Source organism: Morchella importuna, assembly GCF_003444635.1.
Source record: "Morchella importuna strain M04M26 chromosome Unknown Morimp01GS002, whole genome shotgun sequence".
NCBI classification, from domain to species: Eukaryota; Fungi; Ascomycota; class Pezizomycetes; order Pezizales; family Morchellaceae; genus Morchella; species Morchella importuna.
In genome coordinates this window covers 1,393,151-1,412,114 of record NW_025763399.1, presented here as the reverse complement: position 1 = coordinate 1,412,114, position 18,964 = coordinate 1,393,151, and the positions used below count along the sequence as shown (strand labels likewise).

Below are 18,964 nucleotides of genomic sequence, written 5' to 3'. Positions count from 1 at the left end.
CATGGTTGGAGTCGACGTAGAAAGATATAAAGTATCTAATCCGAGTGACAAATTATGAAGATCAAGGGGTTGAGATTCAGGTACAAAATGTACCTGTGGATGATCGCGTGGGTTGGGTTCCGTTCCCAACATCCATGGTCCAGCAGCTAGCAACGGGACGGAACAACAAGTGGGGGATGGGATGAAAAGCGGATGTTCCTGCAGCTATAGTGAGCGAGGTTCTAACTATGAAAATTGTCGGCAAGGAGATAGACATGTAGATTTACATTAGTGCTAGTAGAGTACATGTACTCTATGTAGGTGCGTATGGAATATAATAGGTACATAATCCTAAACCCCTGTAAGTTTTAAGTCCCATGGTCACTCACTGGATGATGAACAACGACTCATCAATCAATTCTCCAGTACCACACTTCTCGATCAAGCCTTCTAAAGTCCTCGACTTTGATAAACCAAACAACGAGGTTTCTAGAAGCCAGGCCCCGATGGCAATGCATCTAATGTCGTCGTCATTTCGAGGATCGATTGGTATCGGGACTGCAAGGGGGAGTACTAATCCTCTCTCCAATCAGCACGAAAAAACCTCCGGCTAGATAAGACCATTGCATCACCATCATCATCGTCATCATCATTATCATTATCATCATCATCATCGAAATGACATGACAAGTCAGATCTCAATTCAAAAATCGGCCTGTATCTGCAAAAGATGGATCCCAGGAAAGGATAGTGACTTGCTGAGATGGAGAATAGCCCAATTGGCCAATTTCGAAAAATACACTTTCTGTGCATATAGGAGCTCTGGGGCAGAGAGAGATATAAGATGCAAGGGATCTAGGGTGCAGATATAACAGGAAATAATCAAGAAGGAAAGAAAGATCTAAATATTTTTATCAGTGCCATGTGAGTGAATATCGAAGCTGCTTGGTTGGTGACGCATGCCGCATGCATGCAGAAATAGTCAGATGAAGAATACAGGAGCCAGTATTTGAACAACAGGACCCAAAGAGAATTTAATTTAAGAACCATTAATGGTACAATGATGTTCAGTCCGGCTGTCCCGAGTTTGATTCGTCTAAGACCCCAGGTTAGTTATGTTTCTGGCGGCCTCATGAGCGGCTTTCGATAAGTATCAAAGACTATAAAGCCGATCTATATCCTACGGCCTGAATGAAGGAATTGCTGACTGTGCCATTTTACATTCCCCAAACTATATTCCTCTTGCTAGATGGACCTTGACTAGTAGTCAGCGCTGTATAAATAAGGACATTCTTGAGGTATGATCTAGCCCTAGGTGCATGTTGCAATATATATATGCATATGGCCCTGGTGGCGTTTCCTAAGGTAGTAAGCTTTATGGGTGTTTCATGTTTTCACTCCTTTTTATACCGGTATATGGATACTGGGCCACATTTTCTCTCTCTGAAGGATATGTGGTTAAAGGTAAAAACTCCAGGCATTGCCTAGTCGTTATAATTATCTTACTGGGTTCATATGTATATACATTAATCAACTTCGCTCCTCCGGATCACCAATACTGCGCATACTTGTAAGAGCCAGACAGGTAAATTATCCTTAACGTCGCGCTTCCCGAGCTAATTAGGTCAGAGTTCATGTTTATGGGATTGCTTTGGTGACTAGGCCACGCCATCCATCCATGTAGGTGCTTTAAGTCACATTAATACACGTACTTTAGAACTATAAGCTTTTCTAGGCACGCTATATTAACCAGCCTTTGCGTACCTCTAGTACTTGTATAAGGAATAAACCCAATTTCATCGGCGAATGCAGGATGTGACGCGGGGCTCAAATCGTTCCATCTGTATGGCGCATGGTAAAGCTTTTGATAAAGTGCAATTTAATATAAATCCCAACCATCATATCACTAATCCACCAATAGACACCGAAATCAATATCCAGATATCGGTAAAAGTGGATAGAAATCCCGGTTTAGTTTACGGTTCTCGGTCCGTTGAATCCCTCGCACGGCGGCTAAAGAACTCTGCGTCATTCGGTCCGAAGCTTAATTTGACATGCACAACCCCACCGGAGAGCAATTATATTAATTGAGAACATATATAGGGAGGTCACTTGGGTAATGCGATTCCATATTCATTAAGACTTCACAACTCCGAGAGAGAGAAAATACGTCAGAATGAAGTCTCTTGCTGTGGTATTCTCCTGTGCGGCGCTTTTCGAAGTGGCTATTGCTCAAGCTTCTGCATGGGCGCAGTGTGGTCAGTATCTTGTTCTCTGAGCCTAATTTGTTGAGTAAGATACTTAATTATAATTCTAATGCTTAATTGAAGGCGGTGTTAGCTGGACCGGCGCTACTACTTGTGTCACTGGCTATACTTGCAGTTATTTGAATGCTTATTACTCCCAGGTAGAGAAATAATGCAGCTCCAATGTTATAGCCAATGATGGACTGAAAGAATTGTTCATAGTGCATCCCGTCGACCTCCACTGTTGTGACGACATCGGTGGCTTCTACAACAACGACACGGTCTTCCTCAAGTTCCACTGGAGTAGTCACGTCTTCTTCAACAAGAAGTACCACAACTACAACCGTTAGTAGCACTACATCCTCATCCACGGCAGTAGCTAGTGGAGGTCCCAGAAAAGAAGTTGGGAAACTTCCAGCGCTAGGATGGAACACTTGGAATGCATATGGAGGAGGTACGTTCAGCTCCAATCCTATTGAAACGGTCTGCTGACCTGGACAGATATCAATGAAACAAAGATTCTCAATGCAGCCAATGCCTTCATTTCACTCGGCCTCAAGGATCTCGGCTACGAGTATGGTATGTTGATGACTTTTATACTACAAGGGTTATATGCGATTTCTCATATACAATAAATAGTCAACATCGACGATTGCTGGGCACAGATGGCTCGTGTTGATGGTAAAATGGTCCCGGATGCAACAAAGTTCCCCAACGGCATAAGCGGACTCGCAACAACCATCCACAACCTTGGGCTCAAAATTGGGATCTACTCTGATGCCGGCCTTACTACCTGCAGCGGTAACTAAGATTCAATTCCAAACTGATCAGTCGAAGAAGTGAACTGATTTTCAAAGGCTTCCCGGGATCGTTGAACTATGAGACTGTTGATGCTGAAACATTCTCGGGATGGGGAATTGATTGTATCTATAACCTCCCTGATAATTTCGGCTGAACTTAGTGCATTCTGACACGCCTCAGACCTGAAATACGACAACTGCAATGTCCCGAGCGAGTGGAACGATTCCGGGGTATACATCCTTTACTAGGTTTCACCCTGCGGAATGCTAATATGACTTAGAATTACGCCGACTGGACTCTCTCCAAATCATATGAAAGATATAAACGCATGACGTGAGTGGATACCTTCTACTTCGAAACATTTCACTAATATATTCGTACTCAGCACTGCATTGAACGCCGTTTCAAGACCAATCCAATATGCGATCTGTAACTGGGGTAACGCACAAGTATGGACTTGGGGCCCTCAAGTGGTACGACGCCCCAGTTTTCACAAAGAGAAAGAGACATAAATAAATAAATAAAGTTTACTTCTTTAACATGTTTAATTTGGTAGGGGCATTCGTGGAGAATGACCGGAGACTCCAGCGAGACTTGGTCATATATCCAATCGGCAATCACCAACAATGCGAACTACCTGGACTATGTGGGATTTTATGTAAGTAAAAACCTCACTACATGTAGTAATGCTATGAGAGTTGTGCTGATCTTGGGGTGTAGGGACATAATGATATGGGTTCGGTCCCCGCTTTCTCTCTATGAATACTAGGAAATTTTGCTGACAAATAATAGATATGATGGGTTAGAACTACCCAATTCAGGGGCCGAATCATTTTTGATGATCCAATGCTAACATATGAATTCCAAACTTACAGAGATTGGCAACGGGTTTGTATCATCCAATTCTTATTACTGTATATGCATAACTAATGTCATACGCCCAGAGACTTGACCATCGCCGAAATCAGAACGCACTTTGCAGCCTGGGCATTCATGAAAAGTCCCATACTACTCGGAACTGATGTAAGCGATATATAATCAACATGTCTCCAAACTCATCAATACTTACATGCGTATCTAGCTCTCTGCCCTCACTGCTGCCGAACTCGCTGTCATCAAAAACACGGAACTTCTCGCCTTCCACCAAGATGCCACCTACGGTGCCGCAGCAAAACAATATAAGGTTACCAGTCCCCCAGAGTATTACAGTGGCCAGAGCTCAAAGGGTTACCATGTCTTTATCATCAACTTCACCAGCGCTGCATCGACTAGAACAATTACCTTTAGCGAGGTGCCGGGTTTGGCGGCGGGGGTAAGCTACAAGGTGCATGACATGTGGACCGGGTCAGATTTGGGGACTTTTACAGGCAGCTACAGTGCAAGTGTGGCAAGCCACGATACGTTGGCTGTATTGATTACCACAGCTTGATAGATGGGTGGTGTGGCGAAGATTTCGAAGTGTACTTAAAACCAATTCATCATTGATTGAGAAAGGTCGTATTCTTTTGGCAGCGCTCGCTCTAGCCTACTCGTAGGCTTTCTCATCTTGGTTGAAGGAAATAAGAAGCATATATAGCGTAGTGCTATATGATAGTGCTTTAGATTACTATCGAACCTTCCATTCAATCACCAGAACATCCATACAATATCTATCTCGGACACTCCCTCCAGTACTCCTAATCAAGCGCCCTCCTTCCCTATCTCTCTTCTACAACTCCTATCCTCTCCTCCGTATATATACACTTCGCTACTTTCGCTGCACCCATTATGCAAGCAGCGGAACGACCTGTAACAATGAAAACATTGCGAACGCCCCCAAATCTTGCCCTTGGCCCTCCCGACGCCCACTCAGATGGAACACCAGGATAGGGGTACGGTACTGACGCCATACCGAAATGATCGGATTCATGACCACAGGTTATCCAGGTACACATGTTGAGCTGTAGCAGATCAGATCTAGATCGAATTTCGGGGCTCCTTTGACAACATCCATAAAATAGTTCAAAGCGTTCCGGTTAACCTCCTAGATTTGAGAATGACCCACAAACAGAGGTGATGTTCATATCCAACGGAAAGTCTCTGCCCAGGCTCGTCGGCCCCGGCCCCATACAGGTTATATGCTTCAATAGGAGCAGGTAATCCGTGTCCGCAGTCCGCTTTCCATCACCATAAACTAATTTTTCTGATGTAGGGTGGCTGCAGCAAATCACCATCCCTCTCACAGTAGCCTGTTTAGAGAAACCGTGGGATCCCAGAAATTTTGTTGAAACGATATATAAACACTTTTTATCGTTTTCAATTAGCGGAGGTGATGAAATTGGGAATATATATATTTTACTATATACCTGTATTTTTGCTCCTATTGATCTGTGTCCTACCAGACAGTAACACCCCTACAGCGGAGGCATCTTTCAAGCTCCAGTACCGAAAACTGGTGGTCCTCCACGGATCTGGGGCGTGCATGGAGCATTCCAGTTAACCTTAACAGCCAGTTTATTATCGTGGTTAGCTTAAGCCATGAGATTTTAAATATTTCATACCTTCAGCACCATAAGACAGAATGTTTCGCCTTGTTGGAGGCGGCGCAAAGTATCCCGGTTAACCCCCAGCTAGTCCTGATATTGAAGCCCATGATGCGAGGGATTTGTGCTTTTAGCACTGGCCCACAGCCAATTGTGTCATCCCAGAATCCATGGGGCGCGGCATGAAGCTTCTTCTACTGCCAGACCTATCAGCTGCTAGCCTTACCAATTTTTATTAATGGGAGTAGACTGGAAAGCGACTTCACCGTACCTCCGGCATGCACCGTTCAATCGAGTCCCCGACTCTCCTTATGGTCATCGGTGCATCTGTACTACAGAGAGGACAACGGCAAATCTGCTGGATATTCGATGATATCTAATATATAGAGAGGTCCACAGTATCATGTGCGAACACTTGGAGGCGGCGAAAAGTTCTACGGTTAATCCCCTGTAGTGTTTATTGTATTAGACTACCAATAACACCCGATACGAGACGGACACTGAGCGTACACCATTAAGCATAAGATTATATCGATTCCAATGTGATATGATCATTCTTTTGTTGACTGATGATGATGCTCTCGCTGCAGATCAACAAACGATTGATCAGTATCCTGACAATAACCCCCGAGCTTATTCAGAATATACTTTAATAGAGAGGATGTATTTACCTGACAGTTCTGCAAAGTGCGTGCCGCATTCTAGCTACATCCAAATTTACACATAAATGTAAAGTTCTTTCGAACAGTTTTCTGTTGATAGAGAGAACTAGGATGATGGGATAAGGACCCTGATGGGTGATGAAGAGAGATGGAGTCGAAGGACAAGGTGTGGAATAGACTTTATAAAAATCCACTAAGCCGCTCTCTTAGTAAGTAAGAAGTCAGTTTACTATAAACGTACCCTAGAATCAAGCGAGCCATGTGTCAATTAATAATCTTGTTTGCGGTGGAGGGGTACGTATAAAATCAACGACTCGGGTACAGAAACTGGGAAATAATATTTGTATACATGCAATATGTACATAGATCAGCTTACATTTATTGAACTCAATCTTGTCTGCAGAATTAGTCTATTCAAAGACTAGAATTGGAAGCCCGGCCTACTTACTACGTACTTTCAAAGCAATGCACGTTTGATTGGTTGTGGTTTCTAGCTGGTCGAGTGATTTCCTGTGTTTGGACTTGAATCACTTGGTTACGCTTGGCATACTTGTACCTATTTACGTATCTCCGCTGTTCAATAAACAGTACTAGCTCAGTCTCTGGAGACTTATGACAACACCTATCACAAGACCTGACCGAACATAACATCTCCGCTATACGTAATAACCGCGTCTACCAGCTAGCCGCGAGTGATATTGAAGCTGTCTTCGTACGGCCCCGCTCATGTGCCATGCATTCATCTACGGACAGCGAATATATCAACTTCAACCAAATTAATATATATATACACTTTACGGTTTCTTGCTAAACCCAAAATGCCACCCTCAGGTTTCAAGAGATTCTTCGACCGTAAACCCTCTACTGAAAAGGAGAAGGAAATCCCCAAGTCCACGAAAAAAACCTTCCTTGGGCGAGGGTTCTTAAAGCTAAAACTCTTTCGGGTGGTTAAGCAAGTCCCACCACCAACAGAGCATATACCAGCTCGTGTACCACGTATGAGATTCTTCGATTTCCCAATCGAAATCATACTCCGAATTGCCGATGACCTCGAGGTCGACGACCTTAACTGTTTCCTCCGGACATCACCACGCCTGGCTAAAATTCTCTCTCCGCTACTGCTGGAACGCGCAGTAACTCACAATCTTATGCACTACCGCAACCGTACTGTTCTTCATTGGGCTTCCGCGCATCACCGAATCGACCTGATCCAAGTACTCCTCGCCTGCGGTGCTAGCGTCAACATCGCAGACGAATGGGGCATAACACCGCTCCACTCTGCGGTCCTCGCCGGTAACGATCTTATCACCTTGGTGCTCCTCGAGAACGGAGCATATATTGACCAGGTCGACAAAGTATGTGAGATGACCGTACTCCAGTGCGCGGCGCTCGTAGGGAATCATAGGATTTCTAGACTACTACTAAATCACGGAGCAAACATCGATGCAAACAGCCCTAAATCCATGCGCATGACTGCGATACTGTTCGCTGTGGTGCTTGGGTATATTAGTGTCGTTGAACTGCTGGTGGGGAGGGGCTGCCGCTTGGATAAGATCCACGAGCGTGGGCCTACTCCAGCGATGTTGGATAAACAATCTGGTCGGGGGATGTTGGTTGAACTCTTGGGAGGCGTCAGCCGGCGATATGATACCACGTTACATGAAGATGCATATGAGAAAACTGTAAATAGAACCAATCAGCTAAGAGAAACTTTGATACGGGATGAAGCTAATTGTACCTGTTGCAGGAAGAGATTTCAACAAAAACTGTTAGCAAGCTTCAGGCTTAGAAGTACAGGAAGAATGTGGCCCGGGTTTACGCGGATCTGATATTTGAATAAAACAATTTCTATGTACATATATATCCAAATCTGCTTTCAAGAAGCGATATACTAATTACAAACTCAAAGCTTAAGCCCTTGCCACTACATATATATATACAGAGCTATGATCGGACCAGTGCAGTTCAAATGAATCATCAGAATCTCGGCTTCAACATCTTGGGGTTTAGGAACTCGTCTAGTAATACGCCTTAGAAGACGTTACGAATATTCGAATTCTTTTACAAAAGTACAATAAAGATACATGTATACGTACTTACATATATATATACCCGTGATACATATTAGTGCTTTGCAATTCCTCAATTTTGGTCTTTCAATCTCCACAAAATGTTAGGGTGCCCGTGGCCACTCTGGTGTAGGTACATGTAATTGCAACTCACCAATTTACATTCACTATACACACAATAAATATATAGGTACCCAAAGATGAAATTCTCAGAAGAAGAAGACTAGCTGCCAGCATATATCGCCCAAGCTAGCAGTCTAGCAGATCCTAGATACACGCGAGGTTCGCCCTATTACGTTTAGGTCAGATGAAACCAAAGCCCTTAGTAGGTGGAGAGAGTCCGCGTTTATCCCGATGTGCTGCGCTGGCATTCAAACAAATAACAAAATCCAGTTAGAGCTTTAACAAATTACAAGTAATACTTGGGGGGGGGGGGGGGATTCAGAGCGGGACAAGGTCAGCTGTATAAAGGATTGCATTGATTGGAAGTTTTTGAACAGCAATAGAGTCGCTTTATCCTTTGCTGTGTATTAAATCAAGAACAAGAAAACCAACAGAGTACTACTAGCTATAGGTCCATGTTGAGGCAATCGAAGTTTTGACCACCGGCGAATGGCGGATTCTAGGTCCAAATCAAGTATAGCGTAGTATGTGTGGCTAAAAAAGTTAATAGATACAAGTACAATGGCGGAAAATGGGGTGTGATTAGAGTAGTAGTAGTCTTGTAGTGATGTGGCTTTTATGAGCATTAAGCTTGCTCATTCGGCTCGGGTTAATTCGGTATTTCCCAAAAGAACGGTATGCTCAAAAAAGCCGTACCAATACTGCTAGCTAGCTCAGCGCTAGTATCAGGGTATGGCACTAGGCTAGACCTACATGATACACGCTATACTCACAACCCTCCTACATGTATATACATACATGTGGACTCATCCCGCAACCCCTCGATAGAATTGCCAAATTATAATTCTATCTTGAAGTTGATTTCAATCTCAACATACACATGTACAAGAGGAATCTTCAGAACACCTACTACTTGTATTAGTTTTCAATTGTATATCGGAGACCTGCTAGTTTCCAGACACCTCCTATGCTTTTGAATATTTTGGTATTTTAATGGTATATTAAAGGCGTGCTGGTATATATACGGCTTTTTTTTAAAACCCCACTTTTTTTCTAAAAAGCAGCTTGTGACCAAAATGACCCTTTTTGAAGAACACCAGTTCTCTACTATAAAAAAGTGCTTCTATAGAAAAATATTTCTTTGAAAAGTCGGTGTCTTTGTTACTATGGTTTTACTACGTCACTTTTAAACCTGCAAAACTTGTACGGCTCTAATCACACCCGGGTTTCCCGTATTGTAGCTGTAAAAAAGTCGCCACTAAGCCCTTTATGTCCGTCTATGCGCGCTACTTGATAAGAATGTGCCACACCTAGACCAGCAAATCTTTGGGGAGGATAAAATCTGATATTTAAGGTAATAACCAGTGTATGTAATAGGCTCCATCAACTAGATACATGTATGTACTACAGTCTATCGTGACATACTATATGTGGTTCACTTGGGAAATGCGGCCAACTCCAGTAGCGTATTTTGTATCCCGTATGAGGTCTGACTTACATAAGCGCAACATAGCAACCTTATTTACAACGTCATCTCCTTGTATCATGTCGATAGATTTAAACACCACCGGTCCTCAAGATACCGAAATTACCTCCATTACGCGTTTTCTTTTCAGGCCCACTAGTCGCGGCCTTCCACTGGAGCTCCCCCGCCATAGCGAGGCCGATATCACAGCTACCTCTGACTCGACGAACAGCCTACTTCCAGGTGTCACTAGCCTAGACAGATCTCATGTGGTCCTCGATGCACTCGTTTCAATTTCCGTCAGTGGCAGTAAGCAATGCTTACCTTTGTCTTTAGCAATCGGTCTGACCATCGTCGGTATCTGCCTCGCTGAAAACAACCGGAAACCGCAAAAGGGTATCAAAGAACATCTGGAGAGCATATGGCAGCAACTCAATACTATCGCCGCTCTCCAGAGGTGCTTGCGGTGTGAAAACAGCCTTCCCGACAGTAACGATAGTAAGGGCACATCTCTAAAAGATGCGGGGAGTTGTCTGTCGAAAGAAAGCACAGGGTATAAGTCATTGAAAGAGTTAAAACAGACCTTGAATCGCGATATCCATAGGTTCTGCTACTTCAAAACTAAACATCGGGTCAAGAAATATCTCGGCGGTATCCCCGCTTTCTGCAAATACTACAAGGCTAACAGCCTAATGCTGGATGTTGGTGACGTTTTGATGATGGTTATTTACTATCTAGATCAAATTTATCAGGTGGTAATGAAAACTAAAGTACCCCTTGATTCAGCGGGCATCCCGTATCTCGACTGGGATCACCTAGTGAGCTGGTTTAACCTGCTGATTCGTGAGTACACAAACAACATGACGGGATCGATGGACCGGACTCGCTACATCATGGCTACATGGAGTAGTTTACCTGAGGTCAAAAGTGAGTCTACTTCATGTTCTCCTTTTTACCCGACTTTTTGATTATCCGACTTTTTACCTACGGGGATGTAGACGATCGTACCCTAAACCAGTTTGACCTAGCAAGAGCGCTACAAAAACTAGTAACACTCAGCTCCCACATCCAGGACTTAATCAACTTCGCATATTCCCCGAGACTCCGATCAATACTCGAGAAGAAACTGGAGGTCGTTCTCGTAGACCCCATCGTAGACCCAGTTCCAGAGCCATCCCTTGGCGAGATGAAGTGCACTGTCCAGCACGCTTTCGCCATGACTGAGTACGCCAAGGACCTCTGCGCCCTTGGAAAGACGGGAGAGACTGCATTGCAGGCCTCCCTAAACAGGCAACTCGATCTCGTCGAAGGGGCGCTAGGGAGCCCGGTACCATTCACTCCTGATTCACCACCACCGAGAATCCCAAGTGCAACCCCCTAAGGCAAAATTCATACCGCCATTGCGGTATATTGCTTTCAGTAAACTCTCGTGTTTCTGTTGCTGGTGCACCTACAAGGAGTACTCGAAAGCCACAAACCGCACCTTCTTGCTACGAGGATCGCACTCTAAGTTGTATTCTCCCTGGTGGGCTGCAACTGATCATTTTGGAGATGATAGGGTGGCGGTGGCTGTGAGGAGGGGCTTGTATTCGAGGCTGGTAAAAGTTATATTCGGAATATCTAAACCGGTTGGGGGATTCGCACAATCGCTTGAGCGATAGCACTGCAGCGTCGAACGAGTTCGGGAGAGACGATAGGATGACTGCAGATGATACTGACGAGGTCAAGGTAAAGGAGAGAGCGATGATATAGGCTGATACGGCTGAGTAAATGTGTGGGAATGGGAATGAGAAAATTGAGGGGTGTGCGGTTACGATATCTTGTCTTATGGGCTTTACAGACTATAGGTCTATAAATGTCTTTGACCCGACAAGCAATCATAATGCTCGAAAATTTAGCTAGAGCATTGAGGTTGCGCATGGAGTTACACGATCGGTCTCCTTCAAATACCTGATGCAACTACTCTTTTTGCCTTTGCTTTGTTAATGTGTTTCCTATTGGCGGGAAGGGGAGGTAAGCAATGATCAACAAGGTTCCAGTTGGTGTTGAGTCCAAACTTAAGTAGTCAGATACTGTATATCTACATATTTATAATTTGTTGATAAAGTGTTAGGAGAGGATTTGTCTGTCTTGTAAAATTAATGAATCATATGCATTTTTTTCATTTTGATACTATACATATAATATAAACTATCAACTAATATATAAAATCTTTGGTAGTATAGTGGTTAGTATACTCGCTTGTCATCAGACTGTCCGCGAGTGACCGGGGTTCAATTCCCCGCCAGAGAGACAAATCAATGAGTAACATGTGTCTCACACGTTAATTCTATTTTTACTTTTCGGATAGTGTTCTATTCTACATCCAACGCACTCCATGAGTCTATTAGGAACAGGTAGCCCGCCCGGCCTTTTAACTAAAGTCGGATAGTTAAATAATTCTTCTGTTTTCTGAACCTATCCCTTCGTGCGTTTTCAGGACCGGGCACTAAAGGAAGGTTATCCGGCTAGTAAACCTAACCCTCACTCCGCGAACCTGTTTTGGTGTGAGGTCACCGTTTGTGACTTCTTCTTTACTTGTTCTGGCGATTCCAGAGACTGGAAAGAGTTAGATTTAATGGCTATCACCACGCCGTCGTGGGCCTAATATGTCTCCATCTGCGGAAAACAAGGGATGTTGCCTCGTCTGTTCACGGTGCTATGTATCTCTATGATAGCCGGAAACAGGCCCATAAACAGGCTTGATTGTATGTACGCAAACCACACCTTCTCAATACCGCAAGATTTGGAGCGTAAAGCCCGGGCGTTAGAGAAGATCCTAGTATGTAAAAAGCACCAATTATTGCTCGAACTGTGGCGAATCCTTCAGTTTTTGGTGAGAGAAACTTACCAGGATCTTATTTAACACCCGGGTGCAACGCTCCAACTTTTGCGGTACATCGATCAAGGCCATATTAACTCCATGGTGCATGACCAAATGGTTACGCACCTTGGAGAACTCTGTGACCCTTCGAGAACACAATTAACAGCCCACCCAAATGCTTAATTAAAAAGCGATCGTTGCTCTAAACATGCTGCAAATCCGTCCTTACCAATTTGCCTAATACCCCGCACAGTACTCCTGACGCCTGTTATGGGCGATTTTCTATCGATCTAAAGACAAGCATTTTGGAAGGAAACATATCCCGGTGATGTGACGGTTCAATGCCTGATTCCTGCATATTAATACATAGTATGTAAATCTCTATTGATCAATTGAACAAGCGACGCTCAATGGGATGGCCTCCGGCGCGAGGCCGGCCCCGAGGATGCATGATCACCACGCCAGCATATACGTACCGCAATTTGAGAGGGGACGAAAAAACGTTTTCGAAACCGCGCATACAGAGTGCGTTTCTTTGATAATAATTCAGACTTGCTTTTTTTCTTTGTCATTCGACCAGGGGTAAGGTCAGCACTTAAAGACTTAAAGTTAATGCCGTTTCAAATAGCTGCAGGAACCGCCGGCGCATACAGTACCCGCTGTCGACTCGTTGATTCTCTATGATCTGACCGTCATATTAAACGTAGCGCGCTCTATGGAACATCCTGTATCAATTACCCGTGAGGCTTAGCTGAAACTGGAATTCTCTTTGGAATTTAATCCCCAAATAGTCTCAACTGCGGCTTGCTATTCAAGTATGCACCATACTTATGAGTTTTGTAAACCTCAGTTTACCTAATCCAAAGAAATACTTTTCATGGGTGCTGCAGCGTTGATCAATTGAGCTCATGTAGTCAATACTTGCCCAAGAGAAAACAGGCTCTACAGGCTATGATTCTGCACCTGGACACTTCACCTACGCCACGTGCCGACAGCAGCGACCAGCCCTAAATCTCCCCTCACCGGCTTCTGTGCCTCATTACCAACACGGGAGCTAAGCATTCCCTACCATTAGGTAGGTACATGTTCATCGCCTGTCTTTATCGCCAAATATAGGGTTAAAGTGTTACCGAACCAGAAATTATTTGGCTCTCTTTCAAAAGCACAACCCGAAACAGGCACAGGGGCTTGATGATGATGCAAGGGTCAATCTCGTATAAGAGCCAAGCGAATCCTCACTATCTTGAATCATATTCTCCATCATAATCTACTGTTCTTCGACTCTTGCGATCAAGATGTATACCAAACAGTTCCTTCAAGCTTCGTTATTAGCTTCTGTCGCTTCGGCGCTTGTCAGTAAAGATGGTGTAACTGTATGTTCAACTCAACCCACCCCAGGCTGACATGATTACTGACAATTGAATAGGGTAAACTACCAGCCCTAGGATGGAATTCCTGGAATGTAAATGGACAAACAAACAAAGATTCCCTCCATCAATTACTATTCTGATCAAATCTATCAGGCTTTCCGTTGCGACATCAACGAGGAGAAATTTCTCACAGCCGGTCAAAAGCTTATTGACCTTGGGCTTGCAAAGGCTGGTTACAATTATGTCAATAGTACGCATTGTAGTCCTCCGTCATTATCCTTCTTCTTACTGACCATGTCCTCAAGTCGACGACTGCTGGTCCATAAAGTCTGGAAGAGACAACACAACTCAACGTATATTGCCAGACTTGACAAAGTTCCCCGATGGTATTGACGGTACTGCAAAGAAGATCCACGACATGGGACTTAAAATCGGTATCTACAGCGATGCGGGGAAGACGACTTGCGCTGGCTACCCCGGGTCACTTTATTATGAGGATATTGATGCGGCAACATGGGCTGAGTGGGGGATTGACTGTAAGCGCTGGACTTTCAATATTGATCAAAGAGGAGCACACAAATTAATATCGTGCCGCTAGATCTCAAGTATGACAACTGTGATGTCCCCTCCGAATACTGGACCGGTGATGAATACCACGCCTGCCACCCAGATTATAATCACCCCACAGGCCCTAACGCCACTTGTGTCAACGACCCTGGCCTCGCACCGGCGGGATACGACTGGTCTAAGTCCCGCACAGCAGAGAGGTACACCCGCATGACTACAGCGCTTTTGAAGCAGGACAGAAATATCCTGTACTCTATCTGCAACTGGGGACAGGCCGCGATCGAGACCTACGGAGCAAATATAGGACACAGCTGGAGAATGACCGATGACATTTTCCCTGTATGGAGCGAGGTCATTCACATTATAAATTACAACAGTTTCAAACTCAACTATGTAGATTTCTGGGCCCATAACGATGCCGTAGGTTTCTCTCTGTTCGATCCGGCTTCTATAAAATATGCCCTCTAACACCGCAATTCACAGGACATGCTCGAAGTTGGCAACGGCGACCTCACTCCCGAAGAAACGCGCTCTCATTTTGCTCTTTGGCAGCGATGAAAAGTCCACTTCTCATTGGCACTTCCCTAGACTCTATCTCTAGTGACAACCTCGCCATCCTGAAAAATAAATACCTACTTGCTTTCAACCAAGACGATGTAAACGGTGCACCAGCAATGCCTTATAAGTGGGGCATCAATCCAGACTGGACCTATAACGACACACACCCTGCCGAGTTCTACAGTGGTGCGAGTAAGGCCGGGACGCTAGTGCTGATGCTCAACACGCTCGAGACCGAGGCGGAAAAGGCAGCGGTTTGGAGTGAGATTCCACAGTTGAGCAATGGCAAGTGCTTCCAGGTCATCAACGTGTGGACGGGCGAGGATCTAGGATGCGTGAGCGAGAGCTATAAGGCGAAGGTGGCAAGACATGATACAGCTGTCTTACTTGTGAGTAAGAGCTCGAGCTGTGATTGTAAATGACTCGCAGGGGATGAGGGGTCAAATCAGACCTCAACAAATGAAACTCAGGCACAGCAGAGTGGCAGTATAAGTGGTAATAATGTATGGGGCTGGGGTATGGCGGGTGCGGTTGGTGCGTGGGGAGTTTTGAACCTATGGCTTCATGTAGGTGGGATTTAATTATGCATACATGTAGCTATGTACTATGACGATTTGCTTTTCTCTGTAGAGAGCGGTTTGCCTTGTTTTTGTATCATAATTTTTGGTTTACCCAACACACAGATGCATTTGTAGTAATGTCAAGAAAAGTATATTAGATTCTATCTGAGCTTAATTATCATGTGTCTACATACAATGTATGTACTTTTTAAATAGGGATTTTAGGGCTAATACGCCTTAGAAAATACCTTACGTTTTTTTCGTAACGCGTGACAATTATATACGTTAATCCTATTTCCTTTAGGTACCAATACTAGAACATACATGTATCTAGAGTATATGGAAGGCTTAGATATATGAGTACATAAGATGTACATGTTGCAGCTGGAATAATGGGAGGAATCCCGTGTCCCCACCCCTGGTACACCCACCTTGCCAGTCGGCTGGGTTTTGGAAGTTTTCCCCAGTCACTTGCTCAAATGAAGACAGCGGCAATCCCTTGAGCATTGCCATAACCTCATGGTTGTATGCGAGTATGAAAGATTATGGTTTCGAGTGATATCTGATGATTCCAATCTTCTTCTTGGCACTAGAGGTATAATAGGGCCAGATATTTTTTGTATTAAAGGTTCAGCACTACTATATCATCAATAAAGACAAGTTTATATAGGTTAGCGTGAGCTCAAGGCTGGCTATCGCCTATTATGGCCCGGGTCTACCGCCAGAGACCTCTCAAAAGTAGACAGCCCGGCTTATTAACAAAACAGCTTGAGATATGTACTATTGGCCAGATTGTCCATATTGACGTGACTTAAGGCTATTTCGTCGGTTTTATTTCGCAAATTTATCCTCTACCAGACCCATTAACTAGCCGGAATGCTCTAGAAAACCATATCATTATTCGCTGACAAGTGTGTACATACATGTATCTGTTCACTGGAGCTGCGCTGTGCTTAGCAACGTACGTAGTACATACATGTATCTATATAATTGAGTTATGTCTCGTACTCCTACTCGCAGCGCCGGCTTTCGAACCATCCTTTCTCGCACTTGTAGTCTAGCTTCAGCTTTGCCGCTCTTTATCTAAAGGGCTTGTTTAGAGGAATATTAGCAGTACAGATTAAATCATAATTCCTGCAATGTAGAAACCTCCCGAAATGCGGAAAGGATAACTCCTTGATCACATGACGGTCGACATTCAAGCTTGAACTGCTCAGCACGATGGTTACTCAAGGATGACTAACTTAATGCGAAGCGGATATGCCTACTTAAAGGGCGCACCCATCCCCTAAGATGTGGCTAGTGCCGGACCTATCTTAAAAGCATAAAAGTCAACCGTTGGACCTACAGCTGAACCAATTGATTTCTCATCAATCCCCGATCACGATTTTCTGTGGCTCTCAAATGGCCTCCGCATATAATTTGTGGGCATATTCAGCTATGTTACTTCTGGCTTACGTGACAACAACTTTAGTCTAATCTACATGTATGTATCTTAGGATTTATCTTAGCCTTAGACTACAGCTGCAGTGGAAGCCATCCCGTGGATATTTTTGAAGGTTCATAGGCGTTCAAATGTGGTCTGTAGATCCCCCCGGGGGCGTCTACAGAGTTGTTATGAGCCGTTTCTATGCAAGATCTGTAAATTTATCTTCAAGGCTTAATTCAGGTTTAACATCACAGGGTGGCTTTCAGTACTAGATATGAAATTTAGGAACAAGATCTGGAGAGAATTTATGGGATATGGTATGCACCTTAGCTGTTTGACCGTTGGGAATATTGGAGACCAATTCAATATTGTGTGACATGTCACGAGGTGCGTCACAGATGCGCGCCTATCCCTTCTTCTGTCAGAAAATGCTGCCCATCCAAGAAAAAGCAAATCTGGTGTGGCTTTACTAACAGATCTCGTTATCTCTCTTATCAAATAACAGATCTCCATAAAATTTTTAATTGCTCTAATATAGGGTGGGCAGCATCGACAGACGAAGGGATAGCTAGTGATTCAATCCGGACTTAGAAGGCTCTTGCCGGTCTGGTTAGTGAGCATACATGTAGTTGGTTGTTTGCTGGCAGAACCTGGCAGTTGCTAAACCGCGGAGTATAAGGCTATTGCCCTAGTCCTTGTCTCGTAGACTTAATGAGACACGGTATTATCCCATAGTCCGTTAAAGCTGCCTATTGATTCGGGCGGCGTATTTTCAGCTGTGGCTTGTGTCTGGATCACACACATATTCGGCTGCCACCCTTCCTCTTTTAGTAATTATAATATTCTGTCAAATAGAGCAGCATCTAAGCACCGGATTATGGGATACTGCTGAGAGCCCCGGAGCTTATGTCCTAGTCTGAAGTTTAAACTTTCTTGGCTTCCCGCACTTCCTTCCCCGCCGCGCCCCTTTCCTGTATCACCTGCAGTCCCTTCTACTCCCGAGTGTTAGGGTCCTACAATTATAAGCATCGCCCTGCTCGGGAAATTTGGTACCCCCCACTGCTTAATTAGGGTGCAAGGCTCAAATGAGAAGTTCGTCTAGGTATATCATATTTGACGACTGTAAGTTGACCCACGTACTCACCTTTCATGAAGACTCCAATCAGGAAGCTTGTTGTGGAGAATTATGTATCTAGTATCTACATGGCTCACTTTCTTGTCAATGCTGAGTCTATCTCAGTATCGATGGGTTTCTGACCGACAGTTCTGCAGAGATGACAGTTACATACTCATTTAAACTATTACGGACACTATCTCCATACAACACGTAGGTATAGGAAGAAATATCACAGAGTTTATTTGTAGCCTTCGGCGATGACTTTCGATTGCTACATGATAATGCATATGTTACAAAGATGCAGCTGGCCTTATAAGTTTTTGCCCTGGTTCTGGTTGCGAAAACATCGCGCTATTCGATTCTAGGGCCTATCGTACCTGCGGAATTAGTACATGGGCGAAAGAGCAGACTAATTTCACAGGAATTGAAGCTACAGCCGGTCGGTCAATATAAAATTCCGGCTGTCGCTTAATTCAATACCTTCTGGAGCACTCATGCATGCAAGTCTCAGGGTAATACTCTACCCTACGGCTCTCTTTTCCTGCAATGATCGACATTGCCGAAGCTTATACAAGAGAGGCTTGCTGTGCTTCATGTGATGGGATAGATAGAGTCTTTCCATAAAAAAAAAGA

The 18,964-nt window shown here is 44.2% G+C and overlaps 5 protein-coding genes across 5 annotated transcripts; all 5 read left to right on the top strand.

Annotated features, from left to right (window-relative positions):
• Positions 1-2,155: 2,155 nt before the first annotated feature.
• LAJ45_01236 (uncharacterized protein) lies at positions 2,156-4,455 on the top strand (the record flags this gene model as incomplete). Its single annotated transcript, XM_046110831.1, has 14 exons — positions 2,156-2,237; positions 2,310-2,386; positions 2,448-2,679; positions 2,727-2,804; positions 2,865-3,026; positions 3,083-3,148; positions 3,207-3,256; positions 3,307-3,359; positions 3,412-3,499; positions 3,583-3,684; positions 3,747-3,762; positions 3,902-3,914; positions 3,971-4,049; positions 4,108-4,455. The coding sequence occupies 14 exons, from the start codon at positions 2,156-2,158 to the stop codon at positions 4,453-4,455; spliced, it is 1,446 nt and encodes a 481-aa protein (XP_045976009.1).
• A 2,573-nt stretch (positions 4,456-7,028) lies between these two features.
• LAJ45_01235 (uncharacterized protein) lies at positions 7,029-7,999 on the top strand (the record flags this gene model as incomplete). The annotated part of the gene is made up of 2 exons (XM_046110830.1): positions 7,209-7,892; positions 7,958-7,999. The coding sequence occupies 2 exons, from the start codon at positions 7,209-7,211 to the stop codon at positions 7,997-7,999; spliced, it is 726 nt and encodes a 241-aa protein (XP_045976008.1).
• Positions 8,000-9,947: 1,948 nt separating this feature from the next.
• LAJ45_01234 (uncharacterized protein) lies at positions 9,948-11,248 on the top strand (the record flags this gene model as incomplete). Its single annotated transcript, XM_046110829.1, has 2 exons — positions 9,948-10,794; positions 10,866-11,248. The coding sequence occupies 2 exons, from the start codon at positions 9,948-9,950 to the stop codon at positions 11,246-11,248; spliced, it is 1,230 nt and encodes a 409-aa protein (XP_045976007.1).
• Positions 11,249-14,025: 2,777 nt separating this feature from the next.
• LAJ45_01233 (uncharacterized protein) lies at positions 14,026-15,225 on the top strand (the record flags this gene model as incomplete). The annotated part of the gene is made up of 6 exons (XM_046110828.1): positions 14,026-14,103; positions 14,157-14,192; positions 14,254-14,350; positions 14,406-14,636; positions 14,699-15,087; positions 15,151-15,225. 6 exons carry the CDS (start codon positions 14,026-14,028, stop codon positions 15,223-15,225), a joined length of 906 nt encoding a protein of 301 aa, XP_045976006.1.
• Positions 15,226-15,341: 116 nt separating this feature from the next.
• Positions 15,342-15,647, top strand: LAJ45_01232 (uncharacterized protein; the record flags this gene model as incomplete). The annotated part of the gene is made up of 1 exon (XM_046110827.1): positions 15,342-15,647. The coding sequence occupies one exon, from the start codon at positions 15,342-15,344 to the stop codon at positions 15,645-15,647; it is 306 nt and encodes a 101-aa protein (XP_045976005.1).
• Between the last annotated feature and the right edge of the window lie 3,317 nt (positions 15,648-18,964).